We start from the raw sequence: 27,066 nt of genomic DNA on the forward strand, positions 1-27,066 counted from the left end.
CAGGCGGTCTGCAATACTTTGCCACGCTTTTTCTCTTTGCTTTATCACTGTGGCGGTGTTGCCTTTCTTCTTAATTATATCTTTTACCTCCTCGTATGCCTCCATGAGGATTTGTGCTTCCGACGTGGAAAAGTACGCGGCTCTAGTTGCCATGGTAAATCAGTTAATCTGTGATCTGTGGCGGGGTCTATTTGAGTGAGCCGTGAGCGCGCACCTATCCAGGATTGGTTTCACCTGGCTTAATGAATCCGTGTCTGCTCATCCTGGCTTGGTCTTTGTGCAACCAATTAAGCCTGGACGCACATGTTTTGGCTTCATTGAGCTCAGCTGAGTCATTTATCCCGGATGTCTTAATTCTACTTTTGTGCAACAGGCCCCTGTTCTATGATCATATCTGTGCAGGGGAGGTAATGCAGTCCTAGGAGGCATTTGTTTTTCACATTTTGGGTGAATTTATCTAATCTTCCGGTAGGTGGCGGTAAAGTATCATATTGAGAAGAGAGAGGCGGTGGAGTAGCCTTTCTAGATAGCTAGGACAAACAACCCCGCCTTCCTCGAGGCTTGAGTGCAGAGCGCCATTTTAGAGAGGCAAAGGAAGTTGTTTTGTGAAACAACTTCAAACGCTTGAAAGGGGAAGAAAGATCACTAATACAAAGCTAAATACTTTATGGGCTGTTACTGATAATTTCGTTGGGTAATACGTAGTCTAGAGAGAGAGCATTTTCTGGAGCGATTATTTTGAATCTGTTGTTGGAAGGAACAGCAGCAGCAGGCGAATCCGAGGTCAAATTGGGCCTATTTTAGAAGGAGGTAACGTTAGTTCGCTGGCTAGCTCACTGGCTGATTGGTTAGCTTGCTAGCTAGGTAACTATTCGTTTTCTGGTCACAGAAGAAGAAGCAGACGGGACGGTGGGACAAATCCCTGCGGTAAATTACCATTGCACATCTTCTCAGATAGTTTACTAACGTTACTAACGTTGGCTAGTTAGTTAACTAACGCTAGTTACGTTACTAGTAAACATCTTGTTAGCTAAATGTCTTAGCTATGGTTCTTAATCAGCTACTGTAGGTAGCTAGTTATAACTAGTCTAGCTAACATTAGCTAGCTGTAAGCTGCAGCCTAACGTGTAGAAGTGTTGGTCAAATGCATTGGAATGTTCCACAGTTGATGCTCTGTGTTGTCAACTGGGAACTATTTAGCTAGCTAGTAAGCTGCCCAGCTAAAATGTAGTTATATTGTTAGAACATTCAACTAACTACGGGTAGCTAGCTAACAGTTTTTCTAACTAACGTTAGTTAGATTGCTTACTAACGTTATATTATGTGGCTGCAGTAGACCTAACGAATTCTATATGAATGTAATGTTTTTATCTTATGACTAAACTTGAGTTGATTGTATCTTGTTTTCTCTTGCAGGAGACCATGGCAGACGATTTTGACATTGAGGCTATGCTAGAGGCTCCATACAGAAAGGTGGGTAGAAATGCCAGGCTTGTATGTTTATTTTTTTGTGCATTCACTATTTACTGATCTTGTATCATCTTGCTGCTCAGAGATGTATAGGTTAGCTATTATTGATAGTTAAATGATTGTGTGTGCCTCTCAATGTATGAATGTGGTGTGTGATGCAGTCAGACATAATCCAAAATTCTGAATAAACGCCCATCTATCTTTCTTTGTAGACTTGCCTAATGATATCTCACCTCTACTCCCATGAATTCACCTTTGATTCCAGTGTGAACTGTGAAAAAAGTAAGGTAGTAATTGCGCAATGTATTGATGTACTGTGATCCCCCTAGGACAAAAAGAGCCTCATCTTAGAACATCCTATCACCTGTTCGGTTGCAACAAGGTGAATGCAAATGGATGATAATCTGCGCATTTTACCTCACATGCAAAGGAGACAGTATTTAAAATTTCTGTTGACATGGTAACTAAAGGCATTGTTCCACCATGTTTACACCTGTTAGTTAGATTGACCGTGATACCAGTAGTTCTGGCACATATTCTATTTATATGCATTGACATTTGTTATGCATCGTTGTCAAGTAAGTCGGACCTGAAATAGGCCTTACGTGTGTTAGTACTTTTACCCTTACATTTTCGTCTTTTCGTAGATTAGTCTACTGACTCTATGGTATGCTTTGTTTTACAAATCATTAATATGGCTTAAATGTGTAGTCATGATTTTGCCAAGGTCAACAGAGTAAGCTATTGATAACTTTGAAATATGAATACTGTCTCCATGCCCAAGTCTATTGATGGTTTCCGATTCGTAAATCAGCATCTTGACTTTGCATGCCTTTTAACACCAGTAATATTCAAAGTTTATTTTCTTACTACAATTTATTTGTAAGATTTTCATTTCAAGATTTCATTTCCATGATACATTTAGTTAATGATTTCACCAATAAGAATAGTTTTCCCCTCATGAAATACAAGCCAAAATGGATCACCTCCATTCAGCTGGCACTAAAAGAACAAACATAGGTCATTTAACATGAGGCTGAACTAGTGGATTTTTTCTTTTCAGTTTTTCTTGGGAGTCCATATTACTAAGCAGTGTGAATCCCTGTTTGCTTCAGGGCGAGATGTGTGACAGAGGTGGCATCGAACTCTTACATTCCAAGAAGGAAAATGGGTGAAGATCACTGGACTGGCACCAACCACAGGATCTCTTTTAGTGGCTGTGGGCCAAGCATGGCCTCAGTGGGCTTAGGAACAGATAGTGGTATTGGTACGACAAAGCAGGAGGGGTGGGGTTGAGATGACCAAACTGTTACCATGGCTTACTGTAGCATGCCAAAATGTTAGATACTTTCCCCATACACCTTGACTTTTGGTTGGATTGAGTACTGTACAATATGTAGTTATAACAGTGGGTGGGGGATGGGGGTGGAACTCTACAGGGGCTGTAGATGGACCCCCTTAGATACTTCTCCAAACATATCAGTAATGTTAACAGTATTTTTACTAAATGAATATATTCTGTATTTTCTTGTTCCCTCCCCTTACCCCTGACGACTTGCAATGTTTCCTCTACGTCCTCATGATGTTCTTCTATCGACCCTGCTTAGGATGAGATCAAGTCCTCTAGCGCTAATGGACATGAGGAGCGCAGTAGTAAGAAGTAAGTACTGATTTTAAACTTGGGCTATTTGCTAAACCGTCTTCACATTATCTGGTCAGATAGCTTTCTACAGTTTTAGTCGGGTTTTAATCATGTAACCGCTACAAAACTACATCAGTAATGGACAGAAGATGTTGTTTCAAGTATCTGTTAACAATTGTATTATTTGATTCCGTGACTTGCACTCTGACAATCTCAACTTGTGTTCCAGGAAAAAGAGGAGCCACAGTAGGAGTAGTCGGAGCCCGAGCTCTGACAAGCGCAGAAGCAAGAGCAAAGACAGGAAGAAGAGCCGGGACCGGAAAAGGAGCAAGAGTCGGGAGAAGAAACGCAGCCGCAGTAAGGAGCGCCGCCGCAGTGGCTCCCATAGCAGGGAGCGTGCCGGGCGCTACAGAGGACGCCGCAGCCCCTTGTATGTATAGAGATCTTCCAATTTTGGCATCCCTTATCTGTGTTGTCTAATTCCCACATTTTGGGGGGGAATAGTCTGCTTTATCATCTCATTGTAGGTCATTTATTTTTCTCCCCTTGAAAGCTGGCAGTAGAGATGTTGATGATGAAATGGAACAGGATTTTGTATTTGACACCGGTATAGTAAATAAAAAAAACTGGGGTATGGTTGTTGACTTCTATGTGGAAGTTCACGCATGAGGTGGATAACTAATGCTGTAGCCCTGGTTTTGTCCTCAGGTCAACCCCCTGTTTACTACTCCTTTCTTACTTCCTCTTTCAGCTGAGTGTCACGTGACTGGGCTGATTAGCCTTTGTGTTTCAAGAGAAGTAGAGTACACAAAGTAGGCCCAAGTGGGGGTGGAGGCTGTTGTAGGGCCCATTTTGACTGTCGCCTTTATGAATGAGAAATTGTTCATCATTCCTACTATGCAGCTGGAGACGTTTCCTCCACTGATAGTCAGTGTGTCCCTGAAACTTAATGGCAAACACATAGGCATGAATTGTACTGTTAGGCATATTAACCTACTCCGTTGAGGTCATTGGAAATTGAATATACACTAAACACTTATCTATTATTAAAAACCAACAGAGTTTGGCATATAATCTTCATCAGTAATAGGCATACATACTGAGCTGAACCTTGTTTTACACCCCTAGTTTGGGGCCGAAATTTAACGGTGGTCCAGGAGGGAAGATTGGCCCACCACATGCCAACAAACTAAGGTTTTTATGATTAAATTCTTTGTGATATGACGTGTTGGTGGTTGGCTGTCTTGTCATTAAAGTATTAATGTAACGTCTGGGTTAGAACTAACTCTTGTGATTGTTACTTTTTTCAGTCGTAGGCGCTCAAGAAGTCGTAGTCCCTTCAAGAAAGACAAGAGTCCAGTAAGGTGAGATACACAGCTGGATTGTCTAGTTAGAAGTTCTCGTGGTTTCAGATCAGTTTTGTGAACTGGATTTTTTTTCTCATCAAAACATTTGTTACTGTTTTCTTTTTCAAGGCAACCAATTGACAACCTGACCCCAGAGGAGAGGGATGCCCGTACTGTGTTCTGTATGCAGCTGGCAGCAAGAATCCGACCACGAGATCTAGAGGACTTCTTCTCTGCTGTGGGGAAAGTCAGTATTCACAGTTTACACACATTTAAAAGTAGAAGCATGAAATATGTCAAGATCAAGACTTTATTTTGACAAAGCATTTAGCTAATGGTCAATAGGAAGGTGCTCACTCTTGACACACTATTGCTATTTTATCCCCTGTAGGTGAGAGACGTGAGGATGATCTCCGATAGAAACTCCAGGAGGTCAAAGGGCATCGCCTACATTGAGTTTCTGGAGGCGAATTCAGTCCCGCTGGCCATTGGCTTGACTGGACAGAGACTTCTTGGAGTGCCCATCATTGTCCAGGCCTCTCAGGTAGTTGATTTAACCATAACATTTTAGAAATGATGGAATTAGTAAATGTGATGTCACCTTTCACAACTAACTTGGCAGATGGCATAGACTCACCATTTTTGTGTGTGCAGGCTGAGAAGAACAGAGCAGCAGCAATGGCCAACAACCTTCAGAAGGGTAATGCTGGCCCCATGCGGCTGTACGTGGGCTCTCTGCACTTCAACATCACAGAGGACATGCTGCGAGGCATCTTCGAGCCTTTCGGAAGGGTAAGGAGGAAACCCCATTACTTGTCATGTATGTTAACCTCAATTTCCCACTAACTCTGTTGTATCTAACTGGATGTTGTTTTCCTTAACAGATTGAGAGCATACAGCTGATGATGGACAGTGAAACTGCACGATCCAAAGGATATGGTTTCATCTCAGTAAGTTCCTGATTCCAAAAGAGTGTGTGTGTGCCATGTTATTTAGCTGATTTCCTACTGGATGACTGTGTAATTGTAGTTTGCAGATGCAGAGTGCGCTAAGAAAGCACTGGAGCAGCTGAATGGCTTTGAGCTGGCCGGACGGCCCATGAAGGTTGGTAACGTGACAGAACGCACCGACTCCTCCACCGCCAGCTCCTTCCTGGACAACGACGAGCTGGAGAGGACGGGCATCGACCTGGGCACCACCGGGCGCCTGCAGCTCATGGCCCGGCTGGCAGAGGGTGAGCTATTAGCTGATGTTTTTGAGTGAATGTAGTTTGGTCTTTTGTGCTCAATTGCCATTGGGTTTATTTGTCAGCGGTTAGTAAAAGTTGAGCTTAGTATTCAATATCTCCACCTGTTGTGATGAAATGTGAAACCTATTTTATCAACCAAGGTGTTGTTACCCCAGTTGACCTCTATAATCACTCCAGTATGTGTGCTCAAGTTGTTTTAAATAGCATTGAACAGACTTGATGCTAATGAATACTTGTTTCCCTCAGGTACTGGTCTTCAGATCCCTCCAGCTGCACAGCAGGCTCTACAGATGAGTGGTTCCATGCACTCCTCTTCAATCCACTTCGGCAACATGGCAGCTGGTACAGGTAGTCACATTATCTATACTGTATGTAACATGTCATACTACATATTGTGGAATGAACTACTCACTGGCCTCATCTTAAGACACGGCAGACATGCCTCTCCTCAAAGGAGAAAAGTTAAAAACCTGTGATTTCGGAGTTTATGCTTTATTGATACCTCATGCGAATGTGAAATGTACTAAGTTTGCTTTGGCTGTTGATCATAAAACTCATTCTAGAGGTACATAGCAAACGAGAGCTGTCAGACCTCCATTGGCAGGATGATTTCCAGTGAACGATGAATGCAAAGTGGGTTCAAATGATCTGGCGACTGCGTGGGTTCAAATGATCTGGCGACTGCGTGGGTTCAAATGATCTGGAGACTGCGTGGGTTCAAATGATCTGGAGACTGCGTGGGTTCAAATGATCTGGAGACTGCGTGGGTTCAAATGATCTGGAGACTGCGTGGGTTCAAATGATCTGGAGACTGCGTGGGTTCAAATGATCTGGAGACTGCGTGGGTTCAAATGATCTGGTGACTGCGTGGGTTCAAATGATCTGGAGACTGCGTGGGTTCAAATGATCTGGCGACTGCGTGGGTTCAAATGATCTGGAGACTGCGTGGGTTCAAATGATCTGGAGACTGCGTGGGTTCAAATGATCTGGAGACTGCGTGGGTTCAAATGATCTGGAGACTGCGTGGGTTCAAATGATCTGGAGACTGCGTGGGTTCAAATGATCTGGAGACTGCGTGGGTTCAAATGATCTGGAGACTGCGTGGGTTCAAATGAACTGCTTCTGTGACCACCAGTATTTGATCATCTCAAATGTACCACCATAAGACTTCTCATCTTTTCTCACTATCGTTTATCTTTTAATGATGTCTTCCACATTTATCTAATGGATCCACACGTAAACACTAAATGCCAATCTGCCATTGCCACCAACACTCCTTTATGTGGTATGTTCATCGTTTCTGACCACATCCCTGCAACAACCTGCCATGTCAGCTTTTGGTGAAAGACATCTGAGACGTACTCTATCTGAAAGCTGTTTTCTTCCCTCACTATGGCACTGCGTGAAAAGAGCACATTGAATATAATGGGCAACTGGTGGGAAACCTATAATGAGTTAGCATCATTCAAGTCAACCTGTGTGTTTTGTCTTGCCAAAGCCAGCAATTTGTCTTACTAAGTGAATGGACACTTACAACTTGCTGAAACACTATAATGTTAGATGGAATGCTGATATTGAACTAACATGCCGAAACAGGAGAACCTTTGCTTCTCTGTTTGCCTTATGCTATGGATGTCCACCTGTAGCAACTAGGTCTAATGGTATGATATGTAGTAAGTCAATGGTCTTGGCTATGCTCTTCATCCATTGTGCATCTTTCCATCCTCACAACCTAAATAATTTCCCCTTTCCAGCCGAAGTGCAAGTCTTTGACTTCTCTTCTTCTAATCTTTTAGACATATTAGCCAGGCTGAACCCACCCCGTGAATGTGAAAGATTGGAGTGCACAATTTATCAAATCTGCACACAATTTAATGCTCATCTAAAATAAATCCTTTCAAGTTCTCATGTTTCAAACCAGAGTGCAATCTCCCATGGTTGTGGTCTGAAATCATTGCTGTCATGCATATTGAATTCACAGTATGCATATAAATGTTTTTCTTTTTAAGCCAAATAAGATTCTCAAGCTCTCCGTATACATCTTCTCTGGTTTTCTTGTGTGTAACTACATTCTGTCCAACCGTGCATTGAAACAACACGGAAGAAAGACCAGTCCAATACTTTTACATGTATTCATTGATTGCTTGTTAAAGGGGGAGGTAGTCAAAATTAGTAAGTCAACCTGATGATTAAGTCAGAAGCAGGGTTGGGATCAATTACAGTTTGTTCAGGAGCTGATGGTCAATTCAACAGACAGGAATTCAAATGCACTTGACCCCCCCCTGGTGAGAAGGACCTCTGTTAATGATGCTGTCATCTCCTTTTACAGCTGTTGCCAACCCTGCCCTGAACCTGGGTCCAAGCATGAACCAGGCCATGAACCTCCCAACTCAACCACTGGCTACACACTGCCTACAGCTGTCCAACATGTTCAGCCCACAGTCGTAAGACACTATTTTCCCCTTTTCATTTCATGATGGCAGAAACCATTGTTTTTAGAGCTTTGATTCACTAAACTAGGTTCACAAATGCATCACCAAATGTAAGATTAGGGTACAATTGGGGAGATACTAAATAACTGCCAACTCATTGATATGGATTTTTTTCTGGGAGCCAAAAGGGCTTAACTTTTCATTTCACGAAGCTGGGTTAGGTGAGTCATTTAGTTTGTGATGAAGGGGTTGAAACGACCTGCCTCTTTTCCAGGGAAAATGAGCCTGGTTGGGACATCGAGATCCAAGACGACGTCATGGAGGAGTGCAACAAACATGGGGGAATTGTCCATATATACGTCGACAAGAACTCCCCTCAGGTAAGACCCTTTTAAAATGCACTATAGAGGTGGATAGTTCTAAACTGGTCCAGCAAATTATGCACTTTGCCCCAAAAAATTAGGTGCTGCATGTTTTATATAATGGTAAAATTTAGAATGTTATGTTAATTTCTTGATCAATTATACCCTTTCGTCTATCAAATTGTCTGTTGCAGATTGCCAAGTACCTCAACCCCACAATTTCATCCACTGAGTTTAGTGTAGACTTTATTATTTTTTTTGAACCTGAGTCTCTATGCAGTCGACATTTCAAAATGTTAACCCTTGTACCTATGTTTGTACTCTGTTGTGTGCCTTTGTTTGCTGAAATCGATACTTTTTAATGAAATACAGCCACAGTGTTTCCTTGTTGAGATTCAATTGGCACATGCGCTGAGTTGCCATCTTAGAGCAACAGCAATGAGGAAAGAGTCAGTTGTATTTGATTTCAGCAAACAAAGGCACGTAACAACCGAAGCCAAACATGGGTACATGGTAAGGGTTTAAGAATTTACATTTTGAAAGTATCGACTGCATAGCAAGTCGGAGGTTCATTTAAAAAAAACTAGTCTGCGCTCAACTCCGTGGATTTGAGGTACTTGGGCAATGTTGCAGATCGATAGATGTTTTATTGCCCTTATCTTACCGCTTCCTTTCTCTTATAGGGCAACGTGTACGTAAAATGCCCCACTATCCCAACAGCAATGGCTGCAGTGAATGCCCTACATGGACGGTGGTTTGCAGGTGTGTATCCTTGTACCAATGCATTCTATAGGGTCATTCTTTGATATTTACATGCCTTGCATTTATATCAGTTATGTTTGTGGCATGGGATAATGGAGAGTAATCGAAATGAAACGGTACCATGTTAGCACAGAGTTTCTAAACCCAGAGGCACAGCATTGCAAGACTACTGGGAACGCTTGCCAAAATTCTTAGTTGATAATTTTCTAGAAATGTGAAGGCACAACCTAGATTCGAGCAAATGTCTTAAGTGGTTGAACATGTTATTACTCCAACCTTGTAAAAGTGACAAACTGACACATTTTTTGACAAAAACAACTTTTATATTGACGGAGTGCCTTTGATTTGACGGCCTGCACATGCAGTTTGGCACGAGACCACCGTTAAACGCGATTTCTCTTTCTATGCATGAGCTTAGTTAGCCAACATCGCTTACAAGTGTGATCGGGGATTTCTATAGGCTAACTGCTTCTCCAATCTTCCTACTGTACTGTCTTTTATTTTAGGTTCAAGTGAGTTGTGCTGCTGATTATTAAAACATTTTTATCTCTAGCTAGAATGTGTTTTTTTAGAAATCTCAGCTTTCTACATTCATAAATAACTTGTTCATATGTATTAGAAAAGTAATGATGCAAGTTTATTTATTTTCTCCGTAGGTAAAATGATCACTGCAGCGTACGTACCCCTCCCAACCTACCATAACCTTTTCCCTGATTCAGTAACGGCCACCCAGCTACTGATGCCTTCGCGGCGATAAGTCTGCCATGCATGGAGTAGATGTCGCAACGTCTGTGGGCTTCAACAATGTACATAATGTTTGCTAATATGTTGGGAACTTATTTACCAGAGTAGCAAAATACTGCACCAGTCCACCCAATCTTCATTCAGAAATACAAAAGGTTTTGAAGGATATTTGTTTTATTGTTCAATCTGACAGCTGTCAGGCTGAGCTTGAGTTCTGTAGCCGCACATTTCTGTAGGTGCACTTGAGCAAATTACGTTGTGTGTTTCAACCTGCATTGCCATAGGGAGTTGTTATACAGTGGAAAGTGGGTACTAAGTAGATTTAAGTTGAAACTGACCACAAAAGAACCCATTTTGGGGACAGCCCCACCTAATTAACCTCTGATTCTAAGTGCAGTTTGCTCTGTCCTCATCCAATTACCACATTGTACATTTTGTCATTCAGTTGTGCTTTAGAAGTTGATTTGCCCAGTAAGTTTTTCAGTTAGTGTTAAATGAAAAGGACAAACACCCAAAAACAGATCTATTTTTTTGTTGTTAACTTCAAGGTATTCATTGTGTTTGAGATCACTAAGTTTTTAACATTTGTAATCAAGACTTGATTTTGTAAAAACTCTTGATTTAAATATACTATCAAAATAAGTGATTTGGGTGGTTCGATGTGATGTGCATTTTGTCTTGTTGACATTGGATTGTTTCATCTGGAATGAAGGGGGATGTGAAATGTGTTTGTAATAAAATCCTAGTTTACAACAGCTGGTCTTGTGGTTTACACTCAGACCTTTAATAATTACTGTTTTAATATACAGTAAAGCTTCAATTCACAAGTGGACATTATATTCCTACCCACAGTTACACCATGAATATGGTACTGATAGAGAAATCGATACATTTAGCAGTAGAGTACTGGCAGAGTTTGAGAAGTTTTGTGCTTGGGACTTCAGATAATCTTGACCACTTTTTGCCAACTCACTATTCATTCCCATTAATGCCAATTATGAAACTCACATCATAATGGCTGACCTTTTGTCAACAGCCTCAAGAGAATTTCTTATGACAGTGATGCATTCTGGTAATAACCTGTTAGGCCCAAAAGACTTCTAAGAATGTGAAATGTCACAGTCCCCTAAGCCCATAAGATGTTTGTGTAGAACTCCCCAGGTCAGCAGTGATCTGTTGAACCTTCAGACTTCAATAAACATGAACCCATAACATCACACCCACACTTTGGTCCCCTTACTGTGCTTTGGGTCTTGACATTAGGCGGGGACCCTTGAGTACATTGTTCTATGCTGTTTTCCACACCATTGACTATAAGAAAGCCTTCTAGCCCCCTTCAGAAGGGTAAGACATCCATTCAATAGGACACATGTTCAGTGCTCTATGTATCCACTTTCAGGGAATAGGAATGGTTAACAGTAGGCATGGGTTCTTGTTTTTCTTGATTAATTTCAAATCGGAGTATTTGATACATTGTCCTTTGTGTTTTGGAAACAAGTACTATTGTGCCTGAGAGATGGGTAGCAGTGACAGGTTCATCATTGCTGTGTGATTCTGCACCAGAGGCCACAGGGATGAGCAGCAATGACTTGAGGCTTTATTCAAGAACCTAACAGTGGTTCTGTTGGCCCTCATTGGCATCCTGTTGTACACCACCAACGTGACCTTCCACAGCGACTCCAGGTACATCCTGTACATGGAGCTGATCAATGACAGCATCATGTCTTTCACTGTGCTCTTGATTGTCTTGACCTATGTATGCCCTTTCCTAAATTTGTCCGTGTGTATATTTCTCATGATAGCCAAACACTCATAAGAACACACCTCTGAACTTGACAGTCATGTCTATTGAACGCTTTGTAGCCATGTCATCCTTTACAGCATCCTCTGATCTGCACAGTGAACAGGACCCATGTGCTTATCACATGTATTTGAGTTGTTCGTGTCATCATTATTGCCTTCATCCTCAAGCCTGTCATTTTTCTCTGCCGGTAGGATGTGCTATCATAGGAATGTTTTTGACTTGGTTCACAACTAGAAAACCAAATATGCCGCCAATATCCTTTACCTGTGCTTTGTGTGGATCACAATGATCTACACCTACTTCAGAGTGATGTTTTCAACCAAAGCTGCAATCTCAGATCCAGTTTCAGCCAGAAAGGCCCAGATGACTATACTACTGCATGGGGTGCAGCTGCTAATCTGTATGCTGTCATACATCACTCCGGTCATGGACAATGCCTTCATTAGCCTCTTCCCCAAGTTCCACTTTGTCATACTGTCCTGCAATTACATCACAACTGACATGTTACCCCACTTGCTCAGCCCTCTCATCCATGTCAGAGATCAGAAGTTTAAGGAGTCCCTTTGTAGAAAAACAGATCCTGTGGTGAAACCTTTACTGAGTAGAAGTCGGAGATTAAAAAGTGTACCATAACACCAATTGTTGCTATACTGCACACCTAAAACATCTAATAAACAATCTGCTCTGCAATGTTGTATTGCCCTTTACGCAAACATTTATTAAAATGGTGACTGGCCAGTAATGTACTGTGAATTACTTTGAATTCAGCTCAAGAAGATAATTTTGATTGTGTCCATCACTAATAGCATGTGGTTTTTGGGACATCCAGAGACACTAATTCCTTTCTAAATATGATCCCCTTTTGCATGAAGCTTGTTTTCACCTCAGATCCCCTTGGTGTATTAGGCCATTATCCCACTTCACCATGGAATTACAGTACATCACAATCCTTTCCACTATAGTCTATGGATTGGAACTGATCATTAATCTGTAACAGGAACATTTAAGGAGATTTCATTCCACAGATCCACAAAGCACAACAAATGAAAAGTCATATACAGGTTCAATGCACAAAACACCAGGGGTTTATTTTCTTATTTGATTTTTTTTTTTTTTTTAACAAAAAGTAGAATAATCATAACCCATTGCAAACAGCTTTTCTTCCCCATAGATATACATTTTAATTAAATTCTCAGATTTGAATCAAAAGTGCCATTTACAAAACTTCCTTTCCCCCCCCCTTTTACAAAATGTTACTATTTTTTTGTTCGTTTTAACTTTTTCCTCCTTCAGCGATTTCTTTGCAGTGTCCTGGAACACATGTAAAATCCAAATTCAGTAACTGCTGCTTTACAGTCACAAATGACAAGAGTGTGGTCAATTTTGGCATAGTAACTACTGTTAACTCATTATAACCTAACCTGAAAGGGTTCTCTACTTCTTAGGAGAGTTTTCCTTGGCCTGGTGGGCTTGCAGCACAGCTACCGCCTCATCCACCTGGAGAGAACAGTGAAGAGAGAGAACACATGGGATTAGCATAACAACTATGACCATGATAACCCACCACCAAGAAACTCCAAACAATCATAAGTGGCTTCCTTTTTGCATGTAAAAGTTGATCTGAAAGTACAGAGGGAATGGAAGCTTGTCGTACCTTAGAATGCAGGGACTCGGGTGACTCTAGCATGTGCAGCAGCTCAGAGTTGTCAATCTCCAGCAGCATCCCAGTGATTTTACCAGCCAGGTTGGGGTGAAAGCCATGGATCAGAGGGTACAACCGCTCACCTGCAAACCAAGGGAAAGAGAACGAATTAGATTGAGAGTGCCAGTGAGGCATCTCAACACCCTCCGACAGAGGATTGACTGCAGAACATCACAGATGTTCAGAACATCACAGATGTTCAGAACATCACATGAACACTCCCCAATAACATTCCAGTTATATACCAAGCAGCTGTTTCTGCTCCATGAGAGGGGCTGAAGCCAGCATGGAGGCAGTGAGGGGTTCCTGGCCTCTGACATGCACCGCTGGCTCCATAATCTGCTGGGTAACAACCTTACAACACAGCAGGAAAGATTAAACACAATGCAATACACATGACCACTGGGATGGACCTCTAAAAAGGTAGAAGTAAAAGAACAGTTGAGTAAAAAATGTTTACACCGCTATATTGCATGGCATTTCTTGTGGGGAAAGGATGCAATTTACGAGATTACCTGCTGCACTGCCATTGGTGCGGGCATAGTGATGACCTGCTGTAAGTTCCTCACCCCTGATGAGTATTTATACTGGGTGCCTCGGACCATACCACCAGACATGCCTGCCCGACCTCCTGCTGTCTGTGTGCCAATGTTAGCTGGAGAGGGGGGTGTCCGTTAGTTACTGTTCGGTTCTTGCATCACAGCAAGTATATGTTTTGAGTAAGCTAGTGTGTTACCCATCCTCTGTGTGTAGTTGATGATGCGTGGAGCCTGGGTGGAGGCCTGTCTGACGGTGCTGATGGGGGTGGAGGCGCGTCGGGGAACAGCAGACCTGACAAACTGGCCCGAGTAGGGTGCTGACAGCAACACAACACATGTCAATAGGGCATCAAACACATTTGTGTAACAAATATACATTTTAGAGTAGCAGTAATGCTTTAGTCATTTACTTATTTTAGCTCCAATATCTAAAAAATATCTGCCTCCGACTCACTCTGTGGTCTGGGTGGCTGTGCAGCCCAGCGAGGAGATGTCCTCATGGTGCTCACAGGGTTGGGGTTGTAGAAGGTGCGACTTGGGGGCTACAAAAAAACAATATCTTACAGATAAAAACATCACCTTCCAGGGCCAGCCCTGAGATAAAAAAAAAAAACTGAAGGTAACATAGGCTTTCTAATTTGGTCAATTCTAGTATGATGCATCTAGTGATTACCCCCTCCCTTCAACCGTACTACAGACCTGAGGCACTGCAGACATATAGTAGCCTGCCTGCTGGTAGGAGTCGATGACTGGGCCAGGCATGGTCCTCTGCATGTATTTGTTGGTGAGGATGGCCTTCCGCTCCTCCTTGCGCTGGGCCAGAGCCACGTACAGCGGCTTTGTGGCCACAATGCGGCCGTTCATCTCAGTTACTGCTTTGGTGGCCTCCTCGGGAGACGAGAAACAGACAAAGCCAAAGCCCTTGCTGTGGCCCCCGTCCGTCATCACCTGAGTGGAGGAAAGGGTTATAGAAAACCATGAAGTTACGAGGTGCAGAGATTTTACACGGATCCAGACATGTTTTTTCAGCCTTTGTGATACATCATTGGATAGCAGAAATGACTACTCATGAAAAAGTATGGGTATTTCTACCTTGGCACTGGTGATGGTGCCATAAGGGGCAAACTCCTTCCTGAGTTTCTCATCGTCCAACCCATCATCCAAGTTCTTGACGTACAAATTGACCCCCTGAATCAACAAGAAAATAAATTATATTAAAGCTATTTTTCTTAAGACCACAGGTGTGCACTTCCCCACAGTACCTGATAGCGGTGGATACGTTCCTGTTTGATCAGCTCAAACTTGCGTTTCAGCTCCCCCTGTCGCTCCATCCTCTTCTGAGCACGGCCCACATACAGAACTCGGCCAGGAACGAGTTCTTTCCCATTCATCTCCTCAACTGCCTAAAAGCAGTCCATCAAAGTCAACTCAAAATGCCACATTTTAGATGTCATGTTCCCCATTTCACATTATGACAGCCTGCTGGTTGACAAGGAGATGGCACATATGGGAGCAATTTTAGAGTATTACCATAAAACCCCCAAATACAGACCCTTTGTGCATCCTCGTGGTTTTCATAGTTTACAAAGCCAAATCCACGAGACCGGCCCCTTTCGTCCATCATCACCCGCACACTGAGGGTCCTGCCTATGAGTCCAAGAACAGAGAAGGAGCCTAGATTTCATAAGCTTTCATGCCAATCCACCCAAAACATCTGATTGCATGGATGTTCCAGAATATTCATTTAAATCAAATAGCTATAACATCAACCACCACTTTATACTAGTGCCCAAAGAAAGGGGTAGAATGTCAAAGCTTGTCATATGTCCTACTTTCAGGATGTTCTTACCAAATGCAGAGAAGACCTCCTGGAGTTTCTCATCACTATAGTCATCGCCAAAGTTCTTGATGTACACATTGGTGAACTTCATGGCTTTGGCACCAAACTCAGCCTGTCGCTCCTTATGGGACTTAAAGTGGCCAACAAAACTGAACACCACACCCGTCACCAGTGACAGTTGAGAGATAGAAATATAAAACTACAATCAGTCTTGTTACAAAATATCAAACAAACTGCTCCACATCCCAGAATATCAGTGTGGAGACTTACTGATTTTCTCACCTTGATGAACACATCGCAAGATATGAGACAAGTGGTTGACATATACCTTTAATTTTACATTAAGCACCAATGGTAATTATTGATATGCTGAATGACAATCTTCTGCCTAAGCTTTTTCAAAGCTTAATTTAGAAAGTCTTGCAAGTCTCAACTTTGTGGCCAACAGACCAAACATTATTCAAAGTAAAAAAATAAATTAAAAAAAGGACAGGAACAAATGTCTACCATTTCCCTCACCTAATTGTGGACAACTGACATTTCCCCCCCAGGAAATGGGCCTTTGGGTCTGCAATGCCAGAGTCACTACCTGTCTCTATCCTGAGCAAAGAACATGAAAATGTTATCTGCAAAAACGTGCATCACTGTCTGAGAATGATACAATGTTGACCAAATCAATAGTCCCTCCTCCTCCCTAACCATTACAGATTTCCTTTGCACTTTCCCCTACTTACATCTCACTAAATTCAAGGTGGTTTATATATTGGTTGAAAGAAATGTAAATAAAATAAAGTTAAAAGGTACCTTACGGATAGAATAAATAGCTCTTGGTAGGAATTTGTTCACTCACACTTTCCGGTCATTCAATAGCATTCCATTAATGGTATCAATGGCACGATTGGCTGCCTCTTGGGTTTCAAAGTGAACAAAGCCGTAGCCTTTGGAGCCATTCTCATCACACACAACCTGAAATTAAAAGTGCATGTTAGAAATGATGTACAGATAAATTATGCCCTGACACTCAAAGACAAGAATGCAATGTCTACCTTGCAAGACAGAATATTCCCAAAGGTTGAGAATGTGTCATACAGGGCCTTGTTGTCAATGGACTCGTCCATGTTCTTGATAAAAATGTTTCCAACTCCTGACTTCCGTAGCCCTGGGTCGCGCTGAGACCACATTATTCTGATAGGCCTACCCTTGAGGACCTCATAGTTCATTGTATCCAGAGCACATTCCGCTGAAAAAAAATGACACGTATAAAGAGAAACACAGCATCAGACATCTGCTAATCACACACGTCCATGAATAACCTAATATAAGATTTAAGTTGTGTATTCATTGGAATATTAATCCTTAGCAGGATTATTCTTGCCACCCCCTTGATCAAAGCAAATAGCTTGATCAAAGCAAATCTATTTGTCCATGATTGATACAGAGTACAAATCTTATCAAAAATAATATTACCATCAGCGGGTTGTTGGAAGTTGATGTATGCGTATCCTAGGGACCTGCGAGTGATGACATCACGGCAGACGCGGATGGATGTGATGGGCCCAGCAGGAGAGAACTTCTGGTAGAGCATGGCCTCTGTGACGTCAGGATGCAGGTCCCCTACGTAGAGGGAGGCCAATGGGTATGACTGGCCAGTGCTGTTCATCCTGCAGACAGAGATAGTGAAGATCATAGAGGGAGGGGGTGAAACTGGCAGACAACAAAACCTAACAGCCAGTACGTTTACATGCGCAGTAATAATTCGATATTAAACTGATTACGGCATTAGGCAGATTATGTAATAGTCATGTAAACATCTCATCTTAATCAGCGTAAGGTAAAAATCAAAGTAAGCATACACCTATTAAAACACCTGGTTTTCATTGACTTCTGTATTATATGAAGTTGCCAAGTCACCTACAAATGCAGGCTAGTTAGGTTATCTGACCTCTGGCACTTCAGACACACGGTCTTCATATAAGCACTTGGGTTTCCAACCACACCTACACACATTTATTTAGTATCTGTATTGTTGTCTATCGCTTGTTTTCTTTGATGCAAATAAATAAAGCAAACTTGGGGTGGCTGTGATGGGAGGGGTCACATAATGGAGTTCACCAGTTGAGGATCAGGATGGCCAATCAAGGCGTTTTTAGAGCAACTCGGTTCTGTCTGAACTGGTTGTGGGGTCTATACTAACACCCGACCTTCCATAACTTCACTATTGTTGTAACCCGACCTTCCATAACTTCACTATTGTTACACAACAATGACGACCTCACGATGACGATCACCAAAGTCTACTTTAGCTATTTAACATGATAGTATGAATATTTCTGCTCTCACATGGCCACCACTAGGAGTGGAAAGTTTTGACATGGATTCTCCAGTTACCTAAAGTAACGACCTATTAACTTCGCTAGTTAGTAAGATAACAGTAAATTTGTATTATCTCGTCTTAAAACAAGTAAACCTAAAAGATTGGATCATTACATGTGTACTGTCTATCCTCGACACATCACAAGCTTGCTAACTAAAGCTAGCTATTTTATCCGGTTAGTAGTTGAAACAGACTGCTGAGTTGTAGAAGGCAGTAAGTTAACGTTAATTAGTGTAAACCATCAAAGAGTTCGGCATTTGTTTAAAACCCAATGTGTTTGCTAACATAAAATGCCAGCTACTTTAGCTACTAGCCAAGAAGTTGGTAATTGCCAATCAAACCCAGCATCACTAACGTTAATGGAAATCGAAATAAATTGCAGTAAAAATAAATGTATACATATATTATTGTACAATGTCTTACCTTATTGAATTGGCCAAGGTGGAAACAGCTCAAATACTTTAATTTAAAAAGTTCTGGCCTAAAACTTAGTAAAATGTTTCTGTTTTAATTTGATAATTGCCGTGAAACACCTGCCTTTTCACTCCGCGACCATAAATATTCTTCAATGACCTATTTATAAACTATGATAATGACACGGCCTGATTAATCCTCCGCGTGAAAAAGTAGTCCATGTACATTGAAAAGCTACATTCTGGGATTCGAAAAACAACAAAACCCCGTCCCGCCACTCAATTTTGCATACTTTTGAAGTATATGTCTAGGCTAGCGAAGTGTGAAATTGACCACTGTTAATTTGCACTTTGCAAAGACCAAACATTTGTTTCAACAATTAAATGAAGAGCTAAAACCAATGATGTGAACAGTTTATATGCAGGTAAATGCCAAAATAAAAAACACGTAAGAAAATTAGGGATACGAAGTATATCAAAAGCAGACGCTTCCACACAGGTGTGGTTCCTGAGTTAATTAAGCAATTTAACATCCCATCATGCTTAGGGTCATATATAAAAATGCCCAGTGGCCCATTATTTTGGCAACTATGACTAGAAGAAGAGATCTCTGTGACTTTGAAAGGAGGGGTCTCAGGATGGGCAGGGAGATTCTGGAGCGGCTCCTGAAACAGCATTGTCCATCAACAATACTCCAAATGATGGAATTCCTAATGGAAGAATGGTGTCACTATAGAGATTTGATTACATGACTAATTCTATAGGTGTGTATGAATGTATGCCAAGGCGCATTGAAGTTCTGGCGGCTCATGGTGGCCCAACGCCCTATTAAGATACTATGTTGGTGTTTCCTTTATTTTGGCAGTTACCTGTAATTCATTGGCAAAACACTTTGCTGGAGTGTGGAGTTGCCCTGACTGACTACACATTTTGATTTACATCTACATTCAATAATTTGGGAATTGTACAACAATGTACTTTGTAAATATTGTTAAAATAAAGATGACATTACACCTTTATCTTAAACAACTTTTTCAGTTTCCTAAACATGTACAGTAAGTGAAACTAGGATGGTTTTAAAAAGACACAAATCTAAAAGAATACTGGTCAGTAAAAACAAAGCAAGAAAGGCTGTTCCACATTCACCTATTGACTTTTTATATATTCAGAGGATTCTAACTCCCAGTGGTCTAAGGCACTGCATCTCAGGACAAGAGGCGTCACTATAGTACCTGGTTCGAATCCAGGCTGTATCACATCTGGCTGTGATTGGGAGTCCCATAGGGCAGCACACAATTGGCCCAGCGTCGTCCGGGTTTGGCTGGAGTAGGCAGTCATTGCAAATAAGAATTTGTTTTTAACTGACTTGCCTAGTTAAATATATGTTATACTCAGTATGTGGTGCATCTTTAAGAAAACAGACTGACATATGCAGTCATGTCTTACTCTATGTGGGATGTTATCGTGGCGTGTATGGTATTGTGACACTGCTTCTTACTTGGGTTGTGGTATGGGTTGGGTCTCCAATCTGCTGCTTCACAATGGCTGTGTTCGAGAGGATTAAAACTATAATGAATTATGAGTAAACTGATCTACAAATAATAACGGTAACTTATTGATGATGCAAGTTTCTTCATAGATCAGTCTGTCAGCAGTCGCCTGCACTGTCAAACAAGCCCGATAAGTTGGACAACTCCTTCTGAGGGTCATTTTCAAAGCAGTAAAGTTCAGGGGCAAGTAAGCAGAAGTATCACATCATACCGTTCGTTACCTTACAAACCTTGATTCATACGTTTTAGATTCTAAAACATGAGAATTGAATGAAGACTCTTGATTGGTCTAAGATTAATTTGAACTTTTTGGCAGTCTGAAACAAAGTGTCCATAAGAGACAGGAGAGAAACCCAGGCACAGAAACATTGGAGAAAACTGCTTTAAGAGGAATATTTTGCAAGCAGGGTTGATACAGTGTGATAAGACATTTTCAATTAATGTTGAAAAAAGGTTGTTACTGTAGGTTTTACAGAAAGATGATAGTCAATCTTGCAAAATACAAGGTACATTTAAGCACATAAATTTTTCATTGTACCGAGTTCAAGCAGCGCTTGATCTTGAACCGTGAGTTATACCACTAGGACAATAATCCACACTTTGTTCAAAAAGAGTTCTGCCTTTCAGAATGCGTAATATAATTCTGGTGGAATGTCTTATGATGGAGGAAATCTAACATGGCGAACGAAGGGGTCCCTTAATCAAACCGTTAAAATTTTGAAATTGTGATCATGATTAGAGCGAAACACCCAGATGCCAGTGTCACAATACAGCCTGCCTCCTTTCTGTATGAGCCGACAGCAGAATTGCACTGTTAGTTAAATACAGGATTGTACTGCGTGTCAGAACTTCAAAAGCAAGCAATAGTGGAGTGGGGAAGAAAATGCAACACTTAGCATCACAGTGTTAGGTGAAAATTAACTGCCAGTTTAATAACCATACGATAAAACCTTCAAATACCATGACGAATCACACTAAAAAAAATGACCATAAAAAAAAAAAGAGAATGAAAAATGTTTAACCAGCTAGGTAGGACAAAGAAATGAAGGAAAGATGATTAGAATTCACAACCCCCCGGCCCCCAACACAAACAGTCACACACAGGCGCACAGACATATGATCTAGCACTCGCGCACACAAACAAAAACATGGACTCGCTACTCAATACAACCACATTATTTTCACAAACAAAATGACAACCTGCTAACAACTGAACATTACCCTATCGCCTCAGTGACCTGAGAGGGTTAAACTAGTTGGTCAGGAACAATTCAGGCTGCTTGTCATACAGAAGGGGGAGGGGCTGATGGAGTGGAGGGGGATGTTTATAAGCTGTTTGTGTTTAAGAGTGTAGGTGGATTAACAGTGCAATTCCGTTAGTTTTCCCCTTCTCCGGTCTCTCCTTCGTCTCCCTGGTTTTCCGATGTCCACAGCTGCAAAGAGAGGTAAAGATGTGTTACATTATATTCCCCAAATTGCATTTGGTACTTTCCACGTTAGAATGAATAAAAGTTTAAAAAACACATTGCCATAGCAATTTACAAAACAGATGCATATAACTGGAACCATCAATGAAATTACTATTGAATAAATGACAATACAAGAGGAAGATGTATCAAACCATTTACTATTTATACAAAAAATGTGATTACATAAATAGGAGACAAACAGAACTTACAGTCAGGTTGTCCCTTAGTAGTTGCATGATCAAGGTGCTGTCTTTGTAGGAATCCTCGTTTAAGGTGTCAAGTTCAGCGATGGCTTCATCAAATGCCTGTAAAGAGTAAATTACACTAAGAATAGAATGCAAAACTGCCACCAGCTATTCCAGAATCGACTATACAAATGTACACGGCCACTAATCATTTTGGTTAAATTGTGGCATGCAGAAATAACTGTAGCAGGGGTGCCATTTTAAATCCAATTTCATTTTTTGAAAACTGAGCCAAAGTCCCTTCATACAAATGCAGAAACTGTCAAGACAAGACATGCTACAATGGCTCTGCATGCTTTGAGTGAAGCTCTGTGCTATTGATTGTCTTGGGGGTAAAAGATGAGGTTGCATGACTTGGCACTTGAAGTCACTCTCTCACCGTTTTGGCCAGGGTGCAGGCCTTCTCTGGGTTGTTGAGGATTTCATAGAAGAACACAGAGAAGTTGAGGGCCAGGCCGAGCCTGATGGGGTGTGTGGGCTGCATCTCCTTCTTGCTGATGTCGAAAGCATCCTGGTATGCCTGCTGGGAGTTATCCACTGTGGCTTTAAAAAGGAACAAGGAAGAAGATGAGTTTGAGCAATGCCATGATTCCAACATGCACTTAGTGTGCGGAAGCGCATTTCATCACATCTTTAGAGAATATTTTAACATATTCCTGTATGCACACATCTGATCCATTAGGAGTTTCACGAGTCATGACGATGTGATTTGGTGCATTGTTCCATTTTATGTAACTCTAAATGAACTCTTGCTTACTTACTCTTCTTTGCGTCTCCAGCTGCTACCTCAGACAGGTATCTATAATAGTCGCCTTTCATTTTCAGGTAGAAAACCTTGCTCTCAGCTGCAGTCGCATTGGCAATTAGGTACTTGTCAAGAAGTCCCTGAAATACATTTTTTGTTGTTGTTGAAATCAGCATATCTGCCTAGTGAGAAATGTAAAAAGTCCCCTTTCACAGGGTAGACCACAACAGTTATTCTTACCAGCACGTCATTGCAGATGTCCTGCAACTCGGTCTCAATCTTCTCCCGGTACTCCTTGGCCATGGCCTGCTTCTTCTCGTTGCCCTCCGTCTTCTGCTCGATGCTGGAGATGACGCGCCAGGATGAGCGGCGTGCCCCCACCACGTTCTTGTAGGCCACTGACAGCAGGTTGCGCTCCTCGTTGGAGAGTTCCCCGCCCTGCTCCGTCACAGACTTCATGGCCCCGGCCATGTCGTCATAGCGCTCTGCCTGCTCAGCGAGCTTAGCCTTTTGTACTAGGTCGTTCTTGTCCATTTTTCAGTCTGTGTGAGAAAGAAACATAGTAAGGTGGGACTTTTTCTTCTGGTCTTATGTCTGTGCAGATGAAGGAAAGGACTATTGAGATTAGATATACCTATGTCATATAACTGGTCAATTACAGCATTTATTCAAACTGCTGAGAGGAGACACCTGCAAGAGGGGGCAGTATGTTCCTTGGTTAGATTCGGACATTCTTATAAATTCATGGCTAGGGGAGTATTATATCGCCTACTTTCATACTACCTTTTGGGCCATGATTATGCAATTTACTATGAATTCAAATACGAATGCAATTGAATGTAGCTCGTACTAGTAGCTAAAACAGGAAGCTAGCCTATCGGTTAGAAGCGTTTTGCCAGTAACGGAAAGGTCTACTATGACTGCACCTATCCGGTGTGTGTGGTTTTTTAGATTTTTTATATATAAATATATTGTTTACACTCGGCCTTCATTTTTTACTGGTGCATGGCCGCTGTTGTACGAGTCCGGATACCATACAACTTCGTCATGGTGGTGTGTTCCTGAAAATGTTCTCGCAAGGAACTTGTCTAGTACTGTGGCAGCAATGCGTGGGGCTACCTAGCTACATGTCGTCGAGTTAGATAGCTAACGTTAGCTAGTTACTCCAGCTAGCCAATTCTGACAGAACAACCAATCGACCTTTCGATATCTCTTCACCCGCCCCAAATCACTAAATATTATTTAGTCTCGATAGTTAGATATTGGTTTGCTATCTGACGTTTTAGTTATTACTAGCCAAATTAATACATGATTAACACGGTGTCTGGATGGCGGAGATTTGCCTAGCTAGTTTCAGCTAACTAACGACGTTGCGGTAAAACGCTTGATGTAGCTTACTAGCTGGCTAGCAAACGCGACGGCACTTCTCAAACGGCCTAACTTTGGTTACCATTATTGTTAAACGAAACCATAATTTAACGTAGAAGGCTAACAGATAATTGCTTCCGTATAGGTGTAGCGTTGCCAACAATCTACACAATTATCCCGCTAACGTTGCGGGTCAGATTGTGACATTATTACCTAGCCGCAAAGGCCTGTGCTCAGCCTGCTAGCGGATAGCTAGTAGGGATGTTAGTAGAGAGATCAGCTAGTAGCAGCTAAGCACGTCAGAAGAGTGGAGAATGTCAAATAATGGCTAGCGGGAAAGTAGCAAGCTAACTTTCGCTAGCTGAAAAATACGATGTTCAAGGGTTATCGACTTCTCGTATGTCCATTTATATAGGGACCAGTCAATTGTTATTTTGTACTACGATGTAACGTTATCCAGCTTCTAACGAGTATCTTACAGTTAGCTAACGATTTTCAGTCGCGTACATGGCCTAGGTCAGCAAGCTTGCAAGAACAAAGTGTCATGATTGCCAGCTAGCAAGTCCTTGTTCGGCCCACTTCAGAGGAGCGCTGTCTGATTTAGCGAGTTAGCATGATGGCTAACGAATATAATTACACCGAAACGAATATACTGTGTAATATTTAACACAATAAATAAAGACCTAACACATAAATGCACTTTCATCGGGTCCCCGATTATACAAACTCACAATATTTACGGCTCTAATTCCTGTTTTATTTCTCTGAAAGATGCAGCCTCCGTCCTCCGTCTCGCTCCTAGAATCGTTCAGGGCAGTACCACTTCCGCTATATTGACGCTTCTGTTTCCTCTAGCTAGCTAACTACATGTCAAACCGAGACTTCAACCTTTGACAGACATTACATCTATTGGTTTTAATCAGGTTTATAAAGCTACCTACTATGTTTTATTATCAAAGCACTCAATGGGAGAGACTCAACCTCTTATTTAAACCAGTACAGTGCAGTGTGTAGCAAGAGGAACAGCTGTACACATCTCTTCAATGTAGCACTGAATTCAATGCATGTTGGACCCATTCTATGGATGCACCTGCCACTGGACATTGGAAGAAGTTATACTTCCCTATGACTAATAGTTGAAGGACAAATCTCATCACAGCTTTGAAAAATTGTTGAAAAATACATGAGATTTGAAAAAAAAATGAAAAATACATGAGATTTGAAAAAATGTATAAAAAGAAATGCACTAGCAATTGGCCAGTGTTTTAAGATATACCAAGGCCAGGTGTGTTTTTGCACTATAGATCAGCTTGCACACTCCTACATACTGTACTCTACTCATTGCAGTGTATGTGCAATTGACATTCAGGGCATTTTACAGTGGAGCATGTTGAGCCTGTATGAGTCAATATGACTCAAAGCTAAATAGACATGCTTTGGAATGTGGATGAGCAGAGTGGCAAACAGTGTTCAGTATCTTACAATGACTTCATTTCAAATAATACAGTTGACTCATACATGTACATTGCATAAGTGCAGTGCTGTTCATCAGTCATTTTGCCTGCTTTGGTTTTGTGCATGCCCCAAGTTATTGCATGATCAGGGGTCCAATGTAGAACAGTTTAGCACTTGGTGAAGAATGCATGACAGCCTGAAGAAATTCATCCTGTCCCCAAGGTCCTTCACAGTGTCATACAGGAGAACCATTGAGAGCATACTGTTGGGCTGCATCACAGCCTGGTACGGCAACTCCACCACCGCTGACCGGATGTGCTACAGAGGGTGGTACACTCAGCCAATCACACCATTGGGTGCACACTGACTGCCCTCTAGGACACCTACAACACCATGTGTCGCAGGAAGGCAAAGAAGATCATCAGGGACCCCGCACCGACTGTTCTCCCCGGTTCCATCACTCAGGCACAGGCAGTATAGGAGCATCATGGCAAAAACTGAAAGACGATCCAATATCTTATACCCCGAGACCGTCAGGCTGCTGAATAGCCCCCACTGGTCAGCCACCTGCTCCCCCTGTCACCCTTCGCTGCTCCCCCTATGAACATCCCCCACCTCAACAGGCCCTGCCCCCACCTAATGGACATTTATTGTGCTGAATAGCCACCACTAGTCAGCTACTTGCTCCTCCTCCCCCCAGACTTGACCTGCACTGTTGGAACTCAAAACTTAAGATTTTCACTGTACCTTGCAACCCTTTGCATGTGACTAAAACTCTCTAGTGTCCAACTTCCATTCATATACACAACCTATCATACGTATTCACCCCCCCCCCCTTGGGTTTCCCCCACATTTTGTGTCAAAGTTTGATTAAAATGTATTTACTTGTCATTTTTCTTTTCAAAACTCTTCAAGCTGTCAAGGTGTTGGGGATTATGACTAGACAGAAATGTTCAAGTCTTGCCATATATTTTCAAACAGATTTAATACAAAACTGTAACTTGGCCACTCAGGAACATTCACTGTCTTCTTGGTAAGCAACTCCAGTGTAGATTTGACATTTTGTTGTAGGTTATTGTCTTGCTGAAATCTTTTTGCCAGTCCTTAGCTCCATCCAATTTCTTTTTATCCTGAAAAACTCCCCAGTCTTTGCCGATGTCAAGCACACCCATACCATGATGCAGCCACCACCATGCTTGAAAATAAGGAGGCAGTTAATGAGTGTAATGGATTTTCCCCAAGCATAAGGCTTTGCATTAAGGCCAAAAAGTGTTTTACTTTGCCGTGTTTTCCCCCCTCAGTATTACTTCAGTGCTTTGCTGCATACAGGATGCATGTTTTGGATTATTTGTATTCTGTATATGTGTATTCTTCTTTTCATTCTGTCATTTAGGTCATTACTGTGGAGTCACTATAATGTTGATCCATCCTGTTTTCTCCTATCCACAGCCATTGAACACTGTAGCCGTTTTAAAATCACCAATGGCCTCATTGTGACATCCCTGAGCAGTTTCCTTCCTGTCCTTCAGTTCAGAAGGATGACTATCTTCGATTT

At 41.8% G+C, this 27,066-nt stretch overlaps 3 protein-coding genes, 1 long non-coding RNA gene and 1 pseudogene across 6 annotated transcripts; 3 read left to right on the forward strand and 2 right to left on the reverse strand.

Moving 5' to 3' along the window:
- The first annotated feature begins 446 nt into the window (after positions 1-446).
- Positions 447-10,762, forward strand: LOC139542865 (RNA-binding protein 39-like). Of its 2 annotated transcripts, XM_071348798.1 has the most exons (16): positions 447-927; positions 1,417-1,473; positions 3,078-3,130; positions 3,342-3,542; positions 4,241-4,306; positions 4,423-4,476; positions 4,588-4,705; positions 4,850-5,002; positions 5,113-5,250; positions 5,343-5,408; positions 5,488-5,692; positions 5,954-6,055; positions 8,037-8,151; positions 8,414-8,519; positions 9,185-9,263; positions 9,920-10,762. In XM_071348798.1, the coding sequence occupies exons 2-16, from the start codon at positions 1,423-1,425 to the stop codon at positions 10,018-10,020; spliced, it is 1,608 nt and encodes a 535-aa protein (XP_071204899.1). In that variant the 5' UTR covers positions 447-927; positions 1,417-1,422; the 3' UTR covers positions 10,021-10,762. The 2 variants fall into 2 exon arrangements, with proteins under 2 accessions (XP_071204899.1, XP_071204900.1); XM_071348799.1 differs by lacking the exon at positions 4,241-4,306.
- On the forward strand, positions 1,480-2,660 carry LOC139542869 (uncharacterized). Its single transcript, XR_011668563.1, has 2 exons — positions 1,480-1,752; positions 2,586-2,660. It is a non-coding gene; the product is annotated as an uncharacterized lncRNA (long non-coding RNA).
- A 155-nt stretch (positions 10,763-10,917) lies between the features above and the next one.
- Positions 10,918-12,553, forward strand: LOC139542866 (odorant receptor 131-2-like; annotated as a pseudogene).
- A 320-nt stretch (positions 12,554-12,873) lies between these two features.
- pabpc1l (poly(A) binding protein, cytoplasmic 1-like) lies at positions 12,874-19,506 on the reverse strand. Of its 2 annotated transcripts, XM_071348795.1 has the most exons (17): positions 18,690-19,506; positions 17,360-17,553; positions 16,939-17,132; positions 16,743-16,858; positions 16,412-16,492; positions 15,902-16,041; positions 15,605-15,699; positions 15,315-15,455; positions 15,145-15,240; positions 14,752-15,000; positions 14,507-14,594; positions 14,250-14,369; positions 14,029-14,168; positions 13,759-13,867; positions 13,466-13,596; positions 13,233-13,308; positions 12,874-13,122 (listed from the first exon to the last, which is right to left on the reverse strand). In XM_071348795.1, exons 2-16 carry the CDS (start codon positions 17,550-17,552, stop codon positions 13,246-13,248), a joined length of 1,956 nt encoding a protein of 651 aa, XP_071204896.1. In that variant the 5' UTR covers position 17,553; positions 18,690-19,506; the 3' UTR covers positions 12,874-13,122; positions 13,233-13,245. The 2 variants fall into 2 exon arrangements, with proteins under 2 accessions (XP_071204896.1, XP_071204898.1); XM_071348797.1 differs by lacking the exon at positions 16,412-16,492 and having other exon boundaries at positions 18,690-19,494.
- A 1,629-nt stretch (positions 19,507-21,135) lies between these two features.
- Positions 21,136-24,940, reverse strand: LOC139542867 (14-3-3 protein beta/alpha-2). The gene is made up of 6 exons (XM_071348800.1): positions 24,788-24,940; positions 22,929-23,230; positions 22,705-22,828; positions 22,323-22,486; positions 21,908-22,003; positions 21,136-21,662 (listed from the first exon to the last, which is right to left on the reverse strand). The coding sequence occupies exons 2-6, from the start codon at positions 23,220-23,222 to the stop codon at positions 21,606-21,608; spliced, it is 735 nt and encodes a 244-aa protein (XP_071204901.1). The 5' UTR covers positions 23,223-23,230; positions 24,788-24,940; the 3' UTR covers positions 21,136-21,605.
- Positions 24,941-27,066: the final 2,126 nt, after the last annotated feature.

This window comes from Salvelinus alpinus, chromosome 17 (assembly GCF_045679555.1).
Source record: "Salvelinus alpinus chromosome 17, SLU_Salpinus.1, whole genome shotgun sequence".
In the NCBI taxonomy this organism is placed as follows: domain Eukaryota; kingdom Metazoa; phylum Chordata; class Actinopteri; order Salmoniformes; family Salmonidae; genus Salvelinus; species Salvelinus alpinus.

Excerpts from the sequence above, each read along its gene's own strand:
- pabpc1l (XM_071348795.1), bottom strand. The coding sequence starts at position 17,552 with ATGAACAGCACTGGCCAGTCATACCCATTGGCCTCCCTCTACGTAGGG. Across the intron at positions 16,493-16,742 it reads CTATTGAATGACCGGAAAGT|GATAGAGACAGGTAGTGACT; the intron begins GTGAGTGAACAA and ends TTCTTTGCTCAG. Across the intron at positions 15,001-15,144 it reads GCACCATCACCAGTGCCAAG|GTGATGACGGACGGGGGCCA; the intron begins GTAGAAATACCC and ends TCCTCCACTCAG.
- LOC139542865 (XM_071348798.1), top strand. The coding sequence starts at position 1,423 with ATGGCAGACGATTTTGACATTGAGGCTATGCTAGAGGCTCCATACAGA. Across the intron at positions 5,251-5,342 it reads TCTTCGAGCCTTTCGGAAGG|ATTGAGAGCATACAGCTGAT; the intron begins GTAAGGAGGAAA and ends TTTCCTTAACAG. Across the intron at positions 9,264-9,919 it reads ACATGGACGGTGGTTTGCAG|GTAAAATGATCACTGCAGCG; the intron begins GTGTGTATCCTT and ends TTTTCTCCGTAG.
- LOC139542867 (XM_071348800.1), bottom strand. The coding sequence starts at position 23,222 with ATGGACAAGAACGACCTAGTACAAAAGGCTAAGCTCGCTGAGCAGGCA. Across the intron at positions 22,487-22,704 it reads AGCTGGAGACGCAAAGAAGA|CCACAGTGGATAACTCCCAG; the intron begins GTAAGTAAGCAA and ends TCCTTTTTAAAG. Across the intron at positions 21,663-21,907 it reads TACTAAGGGACAACCTGACT|CTGTGGACATCGGAAAACCA; the intron begins GTAAGTTCTGTT and ends CTCTCTTTGCAG.